Source organism: Erpetoichthys calabaricus, chromosome 16 (genome assembly GCF_900747795.2).
Source record: "Erpetoichthys calabaricus chromosome 16, fErpCal1.3, whole genome shotgun sequence".
NCBI lineage: Eukaryota > Metazoa > Chordata > Cladistia > Polypteriformes > Polypteridae > Erpetoichthys > Erpetoichthys calabaricus.
Genome location: NC_041409.2, coordinates 13,115,165 through 13,136,818, shown reverse-complemented (window position 1 = coordinate 13,136,818; position 21,654 = coordinate 13,115,165). Strand labels below are relative to the sequence as shown.

The window sequence follows — 21,654 nt, the reverse complement described above, 5'->3', positions numbered from 1 at the left end:
CCAACCAAGTGAACAACACTCTCCAGGGGGTAGGCGTATCGATATCCAAGTCTACCATAAAGAGAAGACTGCATGAAAGTAAATACAGAGGGTGCACTGCAAGGTGCAAGCCACTCATAAGCCTGAAGAATAGAAAGGCTAGATTGGACTTTGCTAAAGAACATCCAGAAAAGCCAGCACAGTTCTGGAAAAACATTCTTTGGAGAGATGAAACCAAGATCAACCTCTACCAGAATGATGGCAAGAAAAAAGTATGAAGAAGGCGTGGAACAGCTTATTATCCAAAGCATAGCACATCATCTGTAAAACACGGTGGAGGCAGTGTGATGGCTTGGCCGTGCATGGCTGCCGGTGGCACTGGGACACTAGTGTTTATTGATGATGTGACACAGGACAGAAGCAACCGAATGAATTCTGAGGTGTTCAGAGACATACTGTCTGCTCAAATCCAGCTAAATACAGCAGTCAAATTGATTCATGATACAGATGGACAATGACCCAAAACATACAGCCAAAGCAACCCAGAAGTTTATTAAAGCAAAGAAGTGGAAAATTCTTGAATGGCCAAGTCAGTCACCTGATCTTAACCCAATTGAGCAGGCATTTCACTTGTTGAAGACTAAACTTCAGACAGAAAGGCCCACAAACAAACAGCAACTGAAAGCGCTGCAGTAAAGGCCTGGCAGAGCATTAAAAAGGAGGAAACCCAACATCTGGTGATGTCCAGGAGTTCAGGACTTCAGGCTGTCATTGCCAGTAAAGGGTTTTCAACCAAGTATTAGAAATGAACATTTTATTTCCAGTTATTTAATTTGTCCAATTACTTCTGAGCCCCTGAAATGAAGGGATTGTGTTCAAAAAATCCTTTAGTTGCCTCACATTTTTATGCAATCGTTTTGTTCACCCCACTGAATTAAAGCTGAAAGTCTGCACTTCAACTGCATCTGAGTTGTTTAATTTAAAATTCATTGTGGTAATGTGCAGAACCAAAATTAGAAAAAAGTTGTCTCTGTCCAAATATTTATGGACCTAACTGTATTTCGTTTTACACTTTCTATGCGGATTTGTCTAATATACCTGTAGATCAAATCGGATGAACCAATGGCTCCGAACAATTAATGTCTGAGGTGAGAAGCTACAGAGACTCTTCATACATCAGGAGATAGTTTATATAAATTAGGAAGTTTGATTAACTATTCCAAGTACTCTAGTCTAAGCCCTGAGACTATGACTTCTGTCACCAATCGCTACTACAACAACTGCGACGTCTTCAAACAAACGTCACTTCCGGCTGACGCGCCCTGCCGGAAATCTCGTTGCAGGGAGGCGCGGTGCCGTGTAGCTCATCAGTAATACACTGACTATACAATTTGTTATTGCTCAGGCGGTGGCGTCAGGGTGCTGGTAATGGCTGAGCTTTCTTTGTATTTAACAAACGCGAACGTTTCATTGGGCCAAACTATGGATGTGGAAAAGGTAATATGGTTCGCCGATGATTTTTAATATTAATTTTAATATCATCTGCCGATACTGTGACTGTGTTTCTTGAGGGAGTTTTCTCACCGCTGTTCCTTGTTTTGCTTATCAATTGAAGTCTGCTTTGGAATTCAAATAATATTGGATTACACCTTTGAATTGTTTTGGATATAGTTTTCCCTCATTAGTTTGTGTGTTTGAGCACATTTTGCTAATTGCTATGAACCAGGAAACGCATTTGAAAAACTTAAGACTCATAAAAATCTCCCATTTGGCAAAACTTTTTTTTAATCACAAAGCGAAAGTTTAATCATTTGTTGAGTTGTTTGTGCTTATAAGAACAAGAAATTTGACTAGCAAGAGTTTTGAGACATTCAGTCCGCCGAGCTCGTTTGCTTACCTAGTAGCTGAACTGTCTGAATATCTCATCCAGATATAGAAGACAGTTAAGGAAAACTGTTAGGTACTTGGTGTCAGACAAGGGAATATCTGCAATATTTTTAACCTTTTTGTTTCAATTTTTGATCTCCATGTACATTTAATTGTAGTTTTGTAATGCTTTTTCATCCGTTTATGAGCTGCTATAATGGCTTTTAACAATAACTCCATTTGACCCAGATAAAGCACTATTACATTTGAGTGTAATGAATGTATGCATCTTTGATTGATTAGTATTCATATGTGCTCTTGTCTTGGGTAATTCTTATAATCTAAAAATAAACGATTTACTAATTTTTAATAAGAACTATATGTTGGCACAGCAAGCCACAATAAATCATTTCTGTAACGTTTTTGGTTTGGTACCCAGCTGGAAATGTTTTCTTTGTAGAATATGCATACTCCTCTTTTGCACCAATGAGTTTTCAATCATATATCTAAAGCTGCTAAAACATGTATGCAAGTTGACTGTACTGGTTTAATATCAAGGTTTGTGTCTATTGTGGTCTTTGATTTTAACACTAAATTGGAAATGAGTGTATGGAAAATGCATCAGATGAACCTAAGAGCTTATACATTGTTATGGACGCCATGGAGTCAAGAATAACTTCAAACCCCATCAACTTTGAATTGGACAGAGCAGGTACAGATAGTGGATGAATGGATGCAATTCAATACAGAGTTGTAGCCTTGCAGTGCATGTTTCTTTACTATTATTTCAAGTTGGACTTCTGACATCATAATGAGAAAGTGCAGGCATATAAACACCTAAACATTATACAAGATTGCTTGATTAACACGACTATGCTGTGCAAAAATGGTCAGAAGAGAGATCTGATTCTGAAGAGGACCTTAAGTGTGTCGCATTGTGTTCTAACAGCTCATAGTGAAGTAACACCAGGTCAGGTGGAAGTCAAACATCTGAATAAACTACTCCGGAAGGCCAGCAGCAAACTCTCCTCGAATTCATGGGAGGCAGTGGTGGAAAAATTACTGGTGCTGCTCATATTCTCCATGACACAATCTTCTGTAGCATTAGGAGACATTTGTTCATCCCACAATGGTGTGCAAAGAAGTGCTGCCTTCTCCTTTTTTCGTAGTAGCCATCAGATTTTATAATCTCCCAGTTATGTTTGTCTTCACCCTAGGTGGGTGTATTATCTGTATATATCCACATAGCATTATTATTATTATTAATAAATTGTGTTTAGTGTTGTTCGTATTGCACTTATGTAGTAACTTGCAGTGTGCTTTTTACTGTTTCCACTTTATTTTTATTTTTGTAATCTCCCAGTTATGTTTGTCTTCACCCTAGGTGGGTGTATTATCTATATATCCACATAGCATTATTATTATTATTATTATTAATAAATTGTGTTTAGTGTTGTTCGTATTGCACTTATGTAGTAACTTGCAGTGTGCTTTTTACTGTTTCCACTTTATTTTTATGTTGCATGTTACTGTGGGAACTAATTAATTTCCCCTAATTGGCCTCTAAAGTTCAGTCAGAGATCAGTAAAGTGTGATGTGTCTACATCAATCGCTCTTGGTATCTTGCATTCATTTCTTCTTGGAATTCTTCTTGCTCTGGCATTTGTGGTTTTGTTTGTGTAGAATCTGTGATGGCCTGGCAGTGCTTTCAGGATGGGTTTCTCAAAGGTCAGACTCTTATAGCATTTTTTTAAGGACTAGAATATGCATATTCAAAAATGTTTTTTTTCTTCCTGCCCTTAAATTATGATTATAAAAAGGTACTAACAGCTGAAAACTTGTACTAGTAGGACCTAACGCTTTCCTACCCGTTTCATTGATGGCTGCGCATTTGCAAATAATTTGCTGATTAATTATATGAAAAGAGATAAAACTTTTTTGGTTATGTTTACATAAATAGGATAGAAACTTCAAGTCTCACAATACTCGTGATACTGAATGGAATAAGTAAAGCAGATGCTCATTTGTCAATTTGTATGCTAAAATGATTTCAAACACATTCACGCAGGGCCACATTATAGCTATCCGTCAATCAAGTATACATTCCTTTAGATAACTACAATGCCATGAAGATTTAAGGATTATATGGGAATTTTACATATAAATCCACAGCTAGGATTAAGATACTCTTATTTTTCTTTTCTGATGATGCTAAAACCATATGCTATATTGATAAGTAAACTAAATCCATGCAGGCATTACTTAGAAGCTTCACTTGGCTGCATATAATGTGCAGTAGTCTATAGACTGAATCTGACATTTACCAGTAAAGTGTTAGGAAAAAATTCTTGTGCTCTGTCTAGGCATTTTCGTGCCATACAATAAATAAATGTTTAAGGAGGAAGCAAACTAATAACCAGTAACAAAAAAAAATTAGTTTTAATAGGTTAGTGCTGGTAGTAATAAATCTGTGACTATAAGGGCAATATCTCAAAATTTAATGAATGACTGATTTAACTTTTCGAGGTTGCTAATGAGGAAAAAAGAATAACATTTAATAAAGTGTATCAGCACTTTCAACAAAATTCCCTAATGATTAACTATGGGTTCAGTAAGGTACTCTTTAGATATCCCAATATGGTACATGAAGGTTACTCAAATACTTGGTTTGAGGTTTGTTTTAACCAAAAGGAGGCAGAGACGTGATGGGCTGTTCAGAGCATGTATGCAGCTTCACAAGTAGTTTTGTTCTGTAGTTGAAGGGTGATGATATTGATAGATAGATAGATACTTTATTAATCCCAAGGGGAAATTCACATTGGCCTGTTGGTTTGCATAGTAGAAAAGGGCTTAGCTGTGGTGTTTGTTTTGTTCCCCATTTAGTAAGACTTCTATAAATTCATTACAGTGTTGGTGATTTTACTTCTCAGATACCATTCACTGACAAAGAAGTGTTTTTCTGGTACTGTGATGTCCTTTTTCCTGTTTAGCAATAATTTGAAAACTGGCTTTCTGTTACATAGCTACTTGTGCTAATCTTCACGAGAAGTAATATAATGTTATGCATGTTGACCTAATTGTATGTAGAAAAAGAATTAAGCTTGTGCACAGTTTAAGGGACTAACTTGCATTCTTTTATGAGAAAATGCTGACTTCTTGATTCTAACAGAACACCTTGTGATATTATAAATCAATGTGATCGTTTTCTGAATTCTTGCTTAAAACTATAAGAAACATGTTCCTTATGGATTAATAAATAAGGATTTATTAATCTAACCAGACAAAATCTAATGAAGATATTAAAGCTATAAGAATGTAATTTCTTGTCCTGCGGTGGGTTGGCACCCTGCCTGGGATTGGTTCCTTGCCTTGTGCCCTGTGTTGGCTGGGATTGGCTCCAGCAGACCCCCGTGACCCTGTGTTTGGATTCAGCGGGTTGGAAAGTGGATGGATGGATGCTGTGCTGATTGTTTTATGTTAAGTACAGTCTAGTGCATTAAGGAAATGCAGTATACCATAAAGTTAGGTTATTCAGTCAAAAGGTAATCAATGATTATGATCCGATTGGACATCTTTTTGCGTTTTAGGCTGAAACCATGATGCATTTGAGATGTATGGCCTTAAGTGAGGATAGTATGCTGTACGATACCGAGAACCTTTTAGGAAGTTGGTTTTCTTATGTGTTCTTGACTTTTTCACTTGAGAGAAGATGGAAATGAGAATACCTCTTCAAAAGTATCTGAACAATACAAAAACGACTAAGTAAGACAAACACTTTGATCATTTGTGTTGAAAGCCCAGAGTTTTAGTTAGTGGAACAGTAATCAGCACCTTTATCTCAGTCATCCAGAAATCTGTGTCCAGTTTTTATTTGACAGACTATCTGTTTGGAATTTGCATGTTCTACTTCTTTTTTATTTTTTTTGGTTGTTTCCTTCTTCTCAGTTTTCTTGGTTTCCTGCTAATTAAAACAATGTAAATATTAAGTTTTATGTGGGAAAATCTAAGTAGATTTGGTACGATAATAATCATAAACATGTCTTAAAATGGACTGCTGTCTATTCTAAGGTCCATTGCTGAATGGTGTTCAGTGTTGCTAAATGCTTCTTATAGAAAAACTTGGAATTGAAAGCTAATACATGACTGGTATAAGGGAAAACTGACTCCAAGTACAATCTTAAATTGAACTAGCCTCAGTTTTCCAGGAGTAGTAATTTAGAGTGATTTGCAGTGGTTTTTAATTGGTAATGTTGAGCAGTTTAGTGATATTATTTCAGCATTAACAACATATCTCCATTTTTAGGTGACACTAGGGTGTTAATGTAAAATAATGAGATAAGAAAATCCTTAAATTCTTGTAAAATAGCAGGTTGTCTGTTTAAACCATCTTCTAATTCTAATCTTGCCCCCAACTCTCCTTCCTAAATATATTTTCCTGCTGTGAACTACAATGTGTTTTTGCTTTTCATTTGAAATAAATAAATATTAGTAATTAAGTAAAGTGAATGTTTTTTTGATTTTCAAAATTCTATAAAGTATTTAAAGCTTTAAAATCGAGCAGTATTTTCTTCATCTTTTTTTTTTTTTTTTTTTTGACAGAATTCAAATTCTGTAAAAAATTTTGAAAATGTTGAATTAGGTGAAATAGGAAAGAAGAAACCTCAGAAGATACCACGAAGGATAATTCACTTTGCCAGTGGCGAAACCATGGAGGAATATAGTACAGATGAAGAGCAAGAAGAGCCAGAAAAGAAGGATCTTTTGCCAGCAGTTAATCCAGTACGTATATAAGCTAAATCTTTAGATGTAAAAAAAAAAATGAAAACCATCTTACTTTTATTAAAGTAATTTTTTATGCAATTCTAGGTTTGTTGACAGTGAATATAAATCATGTATTTCTTTTATCAATTGCATGTAGTATGGTATTTAATTTGGTGATATACCATCAACTATGAAGTCGCAATGCTGTGTTTACAAAAAAAGGGATGTGTTTTGATTGTATATAATGGTCTTGGATTATTCTATAACTTAACAAAAGTAACATTTCGAAATGCTCCTTTCTCTTAACTGTATAATGTAAAATCAACATGTTTATTGCTTTTATTAAATTTATACATTTCAGATTGTTTTGGAGAGCTTTATGAGACATCTGATCACTACAAATGTTATTAAAAGTGTGCAAAATGCATTGGTCAGAAAATCACAAAATATGAGATGGCATAAAATGGGTCGGAGTTTCTTTTGAAAAGAATTTGCAAAGAAAAACTACTGTGTACGGCCAGTTCACTGCTCAGTGATGAAAATGAAATACCCAATTATTTGTCTAAATATGTAATAAATAAGTATATGTATTTTAACAAGGCAGAGGAAGTTTTCCTAGAAATTGTGTTTTACAGTCAGGCTACCTGAGACAATCTGATAAATAAATCTCCCATTATGAACTTTATACACATTAATATATTTATGATATAATGTGAGACTTTGATTCTTTGGTCCCATTGTCTAAATATATTATCTCAGTAATTTGTGTATATTTCCAAAATAATGCTTTGAGATTTTGTTATCTACATATGAACAACATTAAGCAAGTGCAATGGTAAGAGATGGGCTAGATAGCAAGGGACTAATTTTTATCAGGCCCCCTGGTTTATGGAGAAAACAACTTAAACCAGTCACTATTACTGTCTCCATGATGGCAAAAGATAGATGCAAAAAAATAAAACTAGTTACAAAAAAGCAGCAGCTTTCTTGGAGCACTGTAAAACCTAAAACACAACAAGAACCTCCAGCCTATTGCAGTTGTTTGACTTTATTAGCATTCTGAACTGTCCTTTGTATTTATTGCAATTCCTCTGCATTATATTCCCTCACTCTGTCATTGCCTGTTCTGAAAAATGACTAGCAGGTAACAGAAACATTGTTCTGTCCTGATTTTAGAACATTGTGCCAAGTTCCCATTTCCCCAGTGTCTGTCTAATCACACTTTTGTTGGTGTTCAGCACCCTAATGGCCAAATGGCTCTATGTGGCTCATATCAAGGCCTGCAGTAAAGAGACAAACCTACAACAAAGTAGGATCTAAATACATTGAGATGAGATGCTTTTTTATAGGTAAAATGGTTCAACGCTATGTTCACCTTACAATAAATAAGCACTTTAGCCTCTATTTGCAGCAGCTGGACGAGAGTCCAAATATTATTTTATTTCATTGGCATTACAAAACCAGTTTAATATAATTTATTTTGGTAAAACTCCTATCATTTTAGTATCTGTGATATAAACAGAGCAAGGACCACAATAAATACCGTCTTCCTAAAAGCCCATAAAAAACAAATCAAGTGAAACATTTAGAAATAGTAATCAGATATCCCTTCAGGCTGTATAGTGAATAAATTGATAGCAAGGAGTACAAGAGACTCAAAATCAAGATGGTTAGTGCGTCTTGCAGAGATGTAGTGTTATAACATTTCTTAGTTGACAGAGGTAAGTGGTTTATAATATACAAAGGAGAGTGAACAGATGATTGGTTAGGTGCTGCAAGTTAGATAAGTTCTTTATATTTTTGTCTGGAAGAGCTGAGTGAAAACCACCTAAGATACTGCCACATCACACAGTGGCCGAGAAGGTCAAATCTGTTTTAGTGACATCTGTAGAAAGAGTTTATTCCTCATTCCTATTGATAGACTGTTTTAATAGTTCTAGCAGAATCTGCATTAGAAATGCAGTCATTAGTCAGTAGTGTACAGTTAATTAGTGGAGACAACACATCCTTATAGGGCACCTGTAATCAAGGTGAGGGTTATGGACATGGGAAACTGTGTTACATGAAGGAATATAACTGAGACCTTATTGGATCTCTGCTGCTTCCTCGCCTGTTTCCTTTATTGGAATGTAAAGAAAAACAGAAGACGGGTTCTTTTGGTAGGTTAAAGTGTTTTCATTTGATGCGAAATCTTCAGAAAGCAATATTTTAAAAGGATTTTGTCTTGTAAGTACCATCACTTGTTCACATAGAATCAGGTACATCTATCATAGAGTTTAAACAAAAATCAGTCCACTGATTTACCTGAAAAGCGAGATACCAGTAAGATCAGATAGGTTTTAGTAAAACTGAACAAAGAGCAGTAGCTGTACTCCTGCCTTCATTAGGTTATCCATTTTATTTATGTAAAAAACTGGTATGTCACAGGAGGGCACTTAGTAGTGATAAGTGTTAGTTAGCACTGTTTGCTCTCCTGTGCAGGTACACCAGCTCTTAATGTTTCATTTCTTGTCCAGTGTGATGTCTTGCTGCATGATTTATCTTGCTCATAAATGTAATCATCTGATTGAGCAAATGATGTTTGTGTATAGCTTAAGAACTTTTGTATATTGTCATAGCAAATCAAATATTTAATACTTGAGTGTACACATTTATTTCTCTTTAATAAAGTGCTGTATCATTCAGGTTTTCCACTTTCCAGTTGGAAGTCCCTCTGTGCTCAAGAAGTATTGCCACTTACCTACTTTTTATGAGGTGGAGCAGGGCCTTTTGATTATTGATGCAAGTAGTACATATACTAGTAAACTCTGGGTCTGTAGGGGCTCGATAAGTAATGCATGTTCTAAGTAAAGTAGACTACGATACTCTGGTCAGCTGCAGGATCTGTCAGAGTTGCAACTGATTTTTTCTGGTTTACCTAAGCTAGAAGAAACGTCTTTACATGTGAGGAAACCTGCATTTAACACAATGGCTGTCTTATGGGGTGCTCTGTAGCATTTATATTATGATCCTAATTGTTACCTCTTCAAATTATTTATTTTATGCACAGTAACATTGCATTTCTAATATCATTTCAGAATAATCTGACTTGGGGACCGTACTTTTTGTTCCATATGTGGAGAGTAGCTACAGCAACAATTTCAGGTATATTTTTAAAGTGGATCAGTTTTAATAATTGTAAACCTATGTAATATGTATCCTTTTAACACCTCAATCAAATATATTGAAAACAGCTTTTTAATTGATTACTTATGTACTGAGTATGGATGTGTGAAACCTTTTCTCATGATGGATAAAGACTAGTTGTGTGATTAGTTTTTAGAATATTCAATATTTACCTGCATGACTTTTGACGGGGCAGAAGAAAGTTCTCATTCCCTTTACTGGTACACTCGCTGACCACTTTTTTAGGTATCTACCCTATACCAAGTTTACATTCTTAAAATGACTTAATTTTTTAAACAGTTGTCTCCGCAAACTTTTGAAAGCTCAACCAACAAATATGATGTGACCACTGTTGTTGCAAATTAATGATTCTGAGTGTTCAATTTTCCTCCCTGTTGTATTTTATGCAGTTTAAGGTTCAGTTGTTTTTTAAGCAAGTTCAGGTTGGTTCCAGGCTATTATCATATGTCATTGGGGGAAAATTAAATTTATACATCCACCCATCTTCCATGCACTAGTCCAGTGTTTCCCAAACTCGGTCCTGGGGACCCCCTGTGGCTGCAGGTTTTTATTCCAACTGGATTCCTAATCAGTGACAACACCTGATAGCGCTGATCTCATTTAATTAGCTGGTATTATTTTTCTTTTATTCTACATTCAGAAAAGCACAGCAGTATGATTTTTACATTTATAAGACATTTAGAAATATTTCTGCTTTTGCTATAGATTTAAATGCTTAACTCTCTTTTGTTGATTTCATTATACTTTACCCTTTCTCTGTGCAGGTTTTCCCCCTTTGTTGTATCTTAATAATGGCAATTTAAAACGAGCAGAGCAGACACCCAGGCAAACAACACGGAATAATCAAAGGCTGCAACTACTTTAGAGTCAGACTCACTAATTAGTAAATAATGGATTAATTAAAAATTAGAACACCTAGAAAAGTAGAATGAAAATCAAGATGAAAATACTGTTAAAAAGAAAAAAATACATTATTCCTATATAACTGCTTGGTACATTTTAATATTTTTCTTTTTTAGCTAACTTAGTTTTCTAATTTCTATATTGTTCCCTAAACACAGAACTTGGGAAATATCAGTTCACTTAATTAGCCCAGGAGTTCAATTAAAAACAGAAGCTGGTTGGAACAAAAACCTGCAGCCACAGGGGTTCACCAGGACCGAGTTTGGGAAACACTGCTAGTCCATAGTAGTAGCAAAAAAAGACAATGAAGACATTGATACTATTTTGAAATTAGTCATTTGTAGGATGCCATGTATTACAGCTTTTTTTATTTAATGCAGGATGATAATATTCTTTGAGGATGGCTGTCATTGTGAGCTATGTGTTAATTTTGCTTGTTTTTGAACACTTTTGTTGAATGTTGAAGCACAGATTTTGACGTAGAAGACAATTACTGTTTCCTCACCAGACCAAATGTATTACAACATTCTTGAACAACCCTGTCTTGCCATGTTGGCACGTATATTCTTTTCATTCTCCCAGCATCTGAACCTTAAACACCTCTTGTTTATGTACAGAAATTTTCTCAATCATTTTTTGTCAGGACCCCTGCCTAATGAGCATCTCTGTAGGAGGCAGAGGCTATACGAGCCTAACTCAGTTTGTGCAGTTCATTTCAGAATTTCCTGGCTGCTGTTACACGGTACAGCACCCTAGTACTACTGGCTGCTATTACAATTGCAGTTTCTCAACATTTATTATATTTCTAACATTTACAACATGATTAACATGAAATATTTAGACGATTACTGTTTTTTCAAAATTAAGTCTGTATGATATATTTAATTGTAAATAATAATCCACTTCACAGTGATTACTTAGTGGGCTTCTAATCCTCTTTAATAAAACCCCTGTGTGCGTCCAGCGTCGGTGTGTGTGTGTCTTCTGGTGAAGTGCGCATGCATGGGGCACGGTGCGACGCTTCAAAGGCCGCCTGACGCGTCACACAAGACAGAGGGCGGGACCTATAAAATATCACACAGGCGATCCAATCGGATTTCTGGAAATGAGGTAAGACTTTAAACAAAAGACACGAAAAATCCAATCGGGTACTGAGATGTGGAGACCAGCTTCCTCTAAGAGGTGGGATTAGTGTTTGTGGTTGTGCAAGTGTTCACTCTGAGGATGTCAGATTTGCAATTAAGAAGCCTGGCCCGGTAAAGTGTCAGTCGTTGAAGGGGTTTTCCAAAATATACGAATTTTCATGATATTACAATAGGATGACTTTTAAAAGTAGATTTATTTTCGTGCACATAAAATCCGTTGCTGGGGAGACGCCACACATACAATAATCAGCTGCACGCCAGCACAGATTAAAATACTTGCTGGGGAACTGCACAGTACTTGCTGGAGAGACGCCACACATTACATCAGTTGCTGGGGAGAATCTGCTGATTGCCCACTGTTGTGACAGAAAATTAAACGCATATTACGGACATCAAAGCCAGTATTACTGTCAGAGAAAATTATAGACATTTTACGGAAATACAAACCAGTATTACTGCGAGAGAAAATTAAAGGCACACAATACAGTGACGCATATTACAGCCACATACAAGCCAGTATTACTGTAACAGAAAATATTACAGACGTACAAGCCTATATTACTGTGACTATCTACTAACAACATGCCACCCAAAAAAGAAGAAAAAGATAATGAGCGTCAGAAAAACGCTAAAAGAGAAAGACTCAGAAGAGCAAATAGATCTATAGAGGAACAGGAAAATGAGCGTAAAGAAAATTCTCAAAGAGAATGCACTACTGTTCTAGCGCCCGTTATTGTAACGGGCTTAATGTCTAGTTTATATATAACTGTCTGCTTATAGCCTACAGGGAAATAACCCTTTCATAATCAGGGCATTGTATGTGATGTTTAAATGGCCAAGTGAAGCTGTTGTCTAAAACACTGATTTCTTGTCCAGTCTTTTACCTTGATGTTTAGAGATTGTTGGCTGCTTCATTGTTAAGTTGTCATACAGCTGAATTTCTGCTTTAAATGCTGAGTCCACCAGTGCCTGCCTCAAGTGCTGCCTGTCACTTCTTCAGTACGATCCTTCAACAAATACGATGCATACATGTGTTTGCTACACATCCTCCACTCATCATTGGTGATGTTTGTTGTCAGACTTGTATATAGCTGGGCAATGTTGCTCAAGTAAGCATTGAACCATACAGTATTTAATGAAGGCTTGGAGCGACTTACTGTCAGTTCATTTTTTTTTGTGTGTTTTTAGCCAGTACCTTAAATCAGACACTCTCAATTACACTGTTCATTGTACACGGACACCCCATGTGTAGCGCAGAGTGCTTGAAGCTTGTTTTCAGTACTGTCCTTGTAGCTGCATACTGTGTTACTGAATGGAAGCTTCCACTTCGGCCTGACTATCCTCCAGGCTTTCTAGGCGTGTCCGCATAAAATGTGAGAAGCATCAATTACGTAAGCCACGTCTACTTCTCCATATGAAACATCCATTATCCAACCCACTATATACTAACTACAGGGTCACGGGGGGTCTGCTGGAGCCAATCCCAGCCAACACAGGGTGCAAGGCAGGAAACAAACCCTGGGCAGAGCGCCAGCCTCACTGCAGGGCACACACACCCACACACCAAGCACAATTTAGGATCGCCAATGCACCTGACCTGCATGTCTTTGGACTGTGGAAGGAAACTGGTGCAGACATGGAGAGAACATGCAAACTCCATGCAGGGAGGATCTGGGAAGTGAACCCAGGTCTCCAAACTGCGAGGCAGCAGCGCTACCCACTGCACCACTGTGCCGCCCCCTATATGAAACAACAGTCCCTAAAGCGGACCAATTTTGTTGAAATGTAACACATACATTCTCCACCTAAATTTGTTGGGACTGTTCTATTTGAGATATCTAAATGAAAATTGAACTATCTATACAAAGTTTTGAAATTTCATAATCTCTCATTGAATGGCATTGTTGAATTTGCAAACACGACCATCTTAAAACAGAGAAACAGTCTGCGTTACATGAACTGTGAATTAGTTTATGGTTTCAATGTTGCTTTGGGAGCAGATTATATCAGCTTGTATATTTTCCTCTGTCTGACAACTGCTCTGATTCCCAGTACAAGTGCCGCTCCTAGAGAAACACACACACTCAAAAAAGACTACTATCTGGAAATGATTATAGGAGGAAAGAAATTGTGTAAGCAGCGCTGTATAAGCATAGACTGAACTAACATGTCCTTAGCATAAAGTACCTCACTGCTGCCTTTTGTGGACATTTTTATAAAGAACGGACATTCTCAGCCTGGAGCTAAATGGTCTTATATCCAATTAATCACACATGAAGGTGCAAAGTGATGGGAAGAAAGGGAACTTAAGTTTCTGTTGGTCAGAAGATGAGCAGCATACAGTATTTTAGGCATTTGTCCTCTTTCATGGAGTAATACCAATTGTGATGTTATGCTAGCATCGTTCGTTTTCTTTTTATAGTTTTTTTAGTTTTGTTTTTGAACATTTAGTGGGTAAAAGAGTGGGGTGATAGTGTTACTAAGGTTCAGAAAGAGGGATTGTATTTACTGCAATAATTGCCTGTTGGATGGTCATTGGGGTTATCTTCTTTTTGGGATCCCTTTTTGGTATTTAAAAAAACAATTAGTTGCAGACCTTTAACTATTAACACATCAGTTGATGCCATGTTTACATCACTTGAATTGGAATCTTGAAAGCTATTAAGCCATCATAAGCCTATTTATCCCCACATTTAACTGAAATTGTAGAGTGCTGTTGAAAGCAGGTATTTACATTCTGCTATAGCTGTTATTTCAGAATATGACTCAATGTTACAAAAATATTTAATAAACAAAAATGTGATAAGCAACTCTTTAATGAAGTAACCAAAAAAATGTAAAACGCTCCGACTTTCATATCCGTTAACTAACGTCTCTGAACACACTTGAATGTTATGCCATGTGTACATTTTAAAACTGGTTTACATTATGTAAAGTACAGTGTATTTTTTAAACTTAAAATACATTTAATCCCCCAGTTAGCCAATGACCTATTCCATTGATAATGTCCTCATATCTCAATGTTCCATTTTATTATTTAATGTCATACTTACTTGATAGTCACTTTGTAGTGTAGCATTTCTAGTATGAATAGTAGGCTAGTAGTCTGATCACAGCGCTAGCTATCAAATGTATTGTTTTTCTTTTTTGTTTTGGCACAAAACAGCAGTCTTCCTGCGACGGTATGCAGTTCCTGTCTGTAAAGACAGAAAAACATATTCCCTACGTGCTTTGTGAATATAGAGCTCTTGGTTATTGATATGGGAAACACATGTGTGCAGTGGTTAGTGCTGCTACTTCACAGCTCCAGAACACTCCTTTCCAATCCCAGAGCAGTCACTATCTAAGTGGAGATGTCCATGTTCAGTTTGTAGCAGAGCATTTTTTTTTTGGATACTGTTTAATATCCAGATATAAATGCATGTTAGGTTGACTTGTAAACAGTCATTTACACAGGCTTCATCCATGGATGTGCCCTGTGATAGACTGATGAACTTCCTACCGTGCTGTAGTTGCTGCTTGAGCAGGTCCCACCTTTTCATAATCATGAATTGTGTAAGCAGGATGTAGTCTGATGAGTGACACAGAAGTGGGTTAATGATAGCACTAGAAAATATCATCATCTTCTTCTTGCGGCTGCTCCCGTTAGAGGTTGCCACAGCAGATCATCTTCTTCCATATCTTTCTGTCCTCTGCATCTTGCTCTGTTACACCCATTACCTGCATGTCCTCTCTCACCACATCCATAAACCTTCTCTTAGGCCTTCCTCTTTTTCTCTTGGCCTGGCAGCTCTATCTGTAGCATCCTTCTCCCAATATACCCAGCATCTCTCCTCTGCACATGTCCAAACCAACACAATCTCGCCTCTCTGACTTTGTCTCCCAACCGTCCCACTTGAGCAGACCCTCTAATGTCCTCATTTCTAATCCTGTCGATCCTCGTCACACTCAATGCAAGTCTTAGCATCTTTAACTCTGCCACCTCCAGCTCTGTCTCCTGCTTTCTGGTCAGTGCCACCGTCTCCAGCCCATATAACATAGCTGGTCTCACTACCGTCCTGTAGACCTTCCCTTTCACTCTTGCTGATACCCATGTCACAAATCACTCCTGACACTCTTCTCCACCCACTCCACCCTGCCTGCACTCTCTTTTTCACCTCTCTTCCACAATCCCCATTACTCTGTACGGTTGATCCCAAGTATTTAAACTCATCCACCTTCACCAACTCTACTCCCAGCATCCTCACCATTCCACTGACCTCCCTCTCATTTACACACATGTATTCTCTCTTGGTGGTCCTACTGACCTTCATTCCTCTCCTCTCTAGAGCATATCTCCACCTCTGCAGGGTCTCCTCAACCTGCTCCCTACTATCGCTACAGATCACAATGTCATCAGCAAACATCATAGTCCACGGGGACTTCTGTTTAATCTCGTCTGTCAACCTGTCCATCACCATTGCAAATAAGAAAGGGCTCGGAGCCGATCCCTGATGTAATCCCACCTGCAACTTGAATGCATTTGTCACTCCTACCGCAGACCTCACCACTGTCACACTTCCCTCGTACATATCCTGTATGTACTTCTCTGCCACTCCCGACTTCCTCATACAATACCACAACTCCTCTCAAGGCACCCTGTCATCTGCTTTTTCCAGGTCCACAAAGACACAATGCAACTCCTTCTGGCCTTCTCTTCTCCATCAACACCCTCAGAGCAAACATCACATCTGTGGTGCTTTTTCTTGGCATGAAACCATCCTGCTGCTCACTAATCATCACCTCACTTCTTAACTGAGTTTCCACTACTCTTTCCCATAACTTCATGCTGTGGCTCATCAATTTTATCCCCCTGTAGTTACTACAGTCCTGCACATCCCCCTTATTCTTAAATATCGGTACCAGTACATATAGTTTTCTTAAACCCTGAAATACAAAACATGCATAATCTTTATATATTTCAATAAATTGAACAAGTGTTTTTTTAATTAACTGATTTATAAAATCCAATCACTGAGTTGAAATTAACAAAACTGCTAACCTATAGTGCTTTTATTTGGTTTAAACAATTTGTCAGTGGTGCACTACTGTTGCTCTACTGTGGGTGGATTTTTAATGACACTTATGTATTTTTGCTTTCAGTTTGTGATTACCTCGGAGAGAAGATGGCATCGTTATTTGGCATTACTACTCCCAAGTATCAGTATGCTATAGATGAATATTACAGAATGAAAAAAGAGGTTTGTATTTTAAGAGTACAATTTTCTAAAAAGTTTCGTTTCATTTTTTGGTTTATCATTACAATAATGTAAAAATAAGGCTTATGAATGTCTTAGGTTAGCCTTCCAAGAATAACAAGGGGTGGCTATATATTTTCAACGATGCATACATGATAATGGTCATGATTTGAAAATCCTAAAATTGTTGTGATTAATAATAATAATACATTTTATTTATATAGCGCCTTTCCCATGCTCAAGGCACTTACAGAATATAATAAAGAATGGCAGAATATACAGTATATAGCATTGTACAAACCAGATAAATAAATAAAGAAGATTAAGACAGTAAATTCTGAAAAAAAAACAGACACCATAATTGATGGTCTCGCACACACATATACAGGTTACATGAGCATCTTGACAGAGAAGTAAACTGAGAGAAGGGTAATAAAGTCAGGTAGAGCTAACAGATGAGTTTTGAGTTGTTTTTTAAAAGAATTCATGGAGTCAGCTGACCTGATTAATTTCGGTAGGTCATTCCAGAGTCTGGGCGCTATACAGCTGAAGGCCCTGCTGTCACCCATAGAGTGTAGATTAGTGAGGGGCACAACAAGATTACCAGAATCAGAGGACCTTAGTGGGCGGGCAGGCACATAGTGATGGAGAAGGTCACTGATGTAGTTTGGTGCGAGGTTATTTAAAGCTTTGTAGGTTATTAGTAGGATTTTATATTCGATTCTGTAGGACACAGGGAGCCAGTGAAGACGGAGCAGGATGGGTGTGATGTGCTCGCTGCTGCTGGTCCGTGTAAGGACTCTTGCAGCTGAGTTTTGAATAAGCTGGAGCTGTGATATAAGATTAGAAGGGGCACCTGCCAGTAGGGAATTACAATAATCGATGCAGGATGTGATAAAAGCATGGACAAGTTTCTCAGCATTAGAGAAGGAGAGGAAGGAGCGAACACGGGATATGTTACGGAGGTGAAAGTAAGAAAGTTTCTTAATGTGATTTATGTGGGCGGAATAAGTGAGGGAGGAATCAAAAATGACACCAAGATTTTTTACAGTAGAGGCAGGTCTGATGAGATCACTGCCAAGATGGACTGGGAAGGAGCTCATTTTGTTAAGTTGCATTTTAGTCCCAATTTGCAGGAGTTCAGTTTTATTGCAATTTAATTTTAAAGAGTTCTGCTCCATCCAGGTTTTAATTTCACTAAGGCAGGTTGTGAGCTGAGAAAGCTCTGATGAAGTTCCACTTTTAACATTGAAGTAGAGCTGGGTATCATCTGCATAAAAATGATAACCCAATCCATAACTACGGATAATATGGCCAAGGGGAAGCATATAAATACAGAAAAGCAGAGGACCAAGGACAGAGCCCTGAGGGACTCCTTGTGTGACTGGCACGGAGTTGGATCTGCTGTTGCCAAGACTAACAAACTCTTGCCTATCAGTCAGATAGGACTTGAACCACTGGAGGGCAGTGCCAGAGATACCCAGCATGTTCTCCATTCTGGACAGTAGGATGTCATGTCTGACAGTGTCAAATGCTGCACTGAGGTCTAACAGAATTAATATGCTGGTTTGTCCAGAGTCTGCTGCCATAAGCAAATCATTGGTTACCCGTAGCAGAGCAGTTTCACAGCTGTGCCGCGCCCTGAAACCAGACTGAAAGGGTTCCATCAAATTATTAGAAGTTAGGTAATTGGTGAGTTGGGAAGCTACAACACGCTCAAGAACTTTTGACAGGAAAGGTAAGTGGGAAATAGGCCGGAAATTGTTAAGATTGTCAGCATCAAGGTTGTTATTTTTTTGATTGTTATTTCTTCCCCAGGAACAAGAGGAGGAAGAGGAGAACCAAATGTCCGAGGAAGCAGAACGTCGCTTTCAGGAACAACAGGCCCAGGAAAGTCTTGAACCACGCAGTACCCAACCTGAAGGAGCTGCTTCCTTTGTTAATGTAACATTTGATCTAGAGAAAGACGGTTGTGCACATTCTGAGAATAACAGAGTTTCAGCTCCTATTCCAACTTAACTCTATAGTTAAAAACTGAAGACTGTCCTTTGCAAGCACTTTTCAGTTCACTTTTATTTTCAATAACTCCGTTAATTTATTTTTCAGGTTTATGTGGATTATTTAATAATATATTGTTGTTTGGTGTCACAAGTGCTAAAGCTAAAAGGGTCAAAATTTAAGAAAGATGTATTGCAGTCCTTGTGGCATGTACATTTCCCATCCACAAAAGCTAAAAACCTTAGTCTATCTCAATTCTATTGGAAGTGTATTCTAATAATGTCATTTATTATGTCAGGAACAGAAATTTATAATTCTGTTTCTGAAGACATTTCTTTCATTGAAAAGAATTTAGAATTAGTGTTGCTGCAGATAACCACACAGAAGCTCTTTTAAAATAAATCTAACATTGTATTAACAGTACACTCTAGTGTTTATGATCTAAATGCTTGAATTATTCTCCTGCACCCTGGAGTGTGTTTGTTGGGTACCAACAATGTGCTCATTGAATCAGTTTTATGCAAAGCTACTAGGATTTGTTAGGGGAGAAGTGTCGGAAAAATCCTTCACTTATTAAACTGAAAAAATTAAACTGCATGCCTTATATGCATTATCAAAAGCAATGCTTTCTTGTAAAGTCAATAGTGAAGAAGAATGAGGTGAAACATCAACCTTTTAAAAAAAAAAAAAAACAAAACAAAAAAAAACTTGATAAACATTTTATAATTTATTACGTAAATGTTTCTTTAAATTCAATGCTTTAATAATCAACACTTCATATTATTTTGTATATATATTTAATAAAAACTTTAAAAAGAGAGTACCTGTCTTTTGTATAGTGTAGGTATAGTAATAAAACGGTGAAGGCCACTTATCGAATGTGTGTTGTTATACTGTGTGTGTATGTATATGTAATATGAGAGAGTTTACATGTGTATGTGTACATTATTTAAAGTACACACACACACTTTTATAGAGATACAAGAATGAATCAGTGCTGGCCCCGTGACTCCCAATACTTCGCTCTTTGACAGCGCCACTTAAATTGCTCAAAACCTCAGCGCTGGTCTTAGATCGTGGCACTTGAATTTCCATTGGGAAAGCCACAAAAATTGGTTGTGATGCTCAAAGCTGAAGTTACTGCTCCATGCTTGTCACATTAATAGACAAGTGTAACACGTAGGGTGCTGCCACTTATGTATAGCCACTGAAAGCACTGCTTTCCATATACTGTATAGTCATACCTGTGGATTTTAAAGGAGGACTACAAACAACTGATGAAAAGAAAAACTATACCTGTGTGAATGATGAGAACAAATGAATATCTTACATATGTAATAATACCTACTGATTACCCCTTCTAATTCAAAAGAATACATTTTCCTGTAAAACTGCGCTTCACAATGACAATCAACAAAAGGCAAGTCACTAGGAACAGGCAGGAATGGATTTAATGCAGTAATGTTTTACTCATAGACAACTGTGTATGGCATGTTCAAAAGTAAGCAGCTCCAGTGACTGTATAATATCATCATTACTTATTACTTACTTATTTGACTGAGGATGCCTTTATCTGTGGTGACTTACAACATTTGAGATACACTTGATTGATTTTTTTTTTGTTTTTCCAGGTGGAGTGACTTGCTAATGGTCACAAAGTGTCAGTAGCAGTTAAGAACCCAAAACCTTAGGGCTTGATGTCCTTTGTCCAAATCCGTTTTGCCAATAATTTTAGTCTTTGGTTTAAAAAAAAACAAATATTGTACACAGAAAAACACTTAAGTTTGTTATATAGTACTTCTGAACTGACTGACCTAGTGACACATAATCCTGACCATGAGAGAACACATGTTCATGTGCTTTATTAATAACCAGTAACGGTGCACCACATGATAACATTCAGTGAATCCACTTGACGTGAGCATGCCTAGTTTTCCTCCTCTTTCTCTGTACGTTTACCATTCGTTTGCTCAGAAGTTCATGCGCTTCCTGAGCAGCTCTTCTTTTCTCCACCCTAGCGGCCCGCTTCTTCTCTTCTTTCATCGGCATCTTTTAAAACTGATTTAAGTCTGTGTTTGTGTTGCAATTACTTAGTACGTTTTCTTTAATTTTTCACTTAAGCTGGCACTTGAGTCTTCACTCTGCCTCAAGAATGATTTAAGATATGAAGAGGTAGGGGAGGTTCAGTGAAGGTGGTAGGAAATGAGAACGGCGCACATACGCATTCGCCACACGGACGCCCTGCTGCGCGCTGCCGAGAGTTGATTCTACAATAAAATAAGATAAAAAGAATAACCTTGGAGGTCAGTCATCACCCTGAAAGCAGATAGTAGACATCACATAGTATATGTGAACCAAATTTCAGGTCAATCGATCAAACGGTTTACGAGCTACAGGTGATTTTAAAATCCTGGACAGACATACGAACAGCCACGGTAGTGTATTATATATAAAGATAAGATTTCTCAGACAGCATAGGCTCATTGTCCTATTTTAAAGTCCTTACTTTCCTTTCTAGTTGGTGTGACTCTACAGAAGTGAAGCCGACTTTCTTTATCCTCAAGCTGGTGACGTTAAGG

At 37.3% G+C, this 21,654-nt stretch overlaps 1 protein-coding gene across 1 annotated transcript; it reads left to right on the top strand.

The window, feature by feature from the left end:
- Nucleotides 1-1,263: 1,263 nt before the first annotated feature.
- On the top strand, nucleotides 1,264-19,895 carry fam177a1 (family with sequence similarity 177 member A1). The gene is made up of 5 exons (XM_028821185.2): nucleotides 1,264-1,476; nucleotides 6,445-6,624; nucleotides 9,684-9,750; nucleotides 16,983-17,080; nucleotides 18,896-19,895. The coding sequence occupies exons 1-5, from the start codon at nucleotides 1,408-1,410 to the stop codon at nucleotides 19,094-19,096; spliced, it is 615 nt and encodes a 204-aa protein (XP_028677018.1). The 5' UTR covers nucleotides 1,264-1,407; the 3' UTR covers nucleotides 19,097-19,895.
- The last annotated feature ends 1,759 nt before the right edge of the window (nucleotides 19,896-21,654 follow it).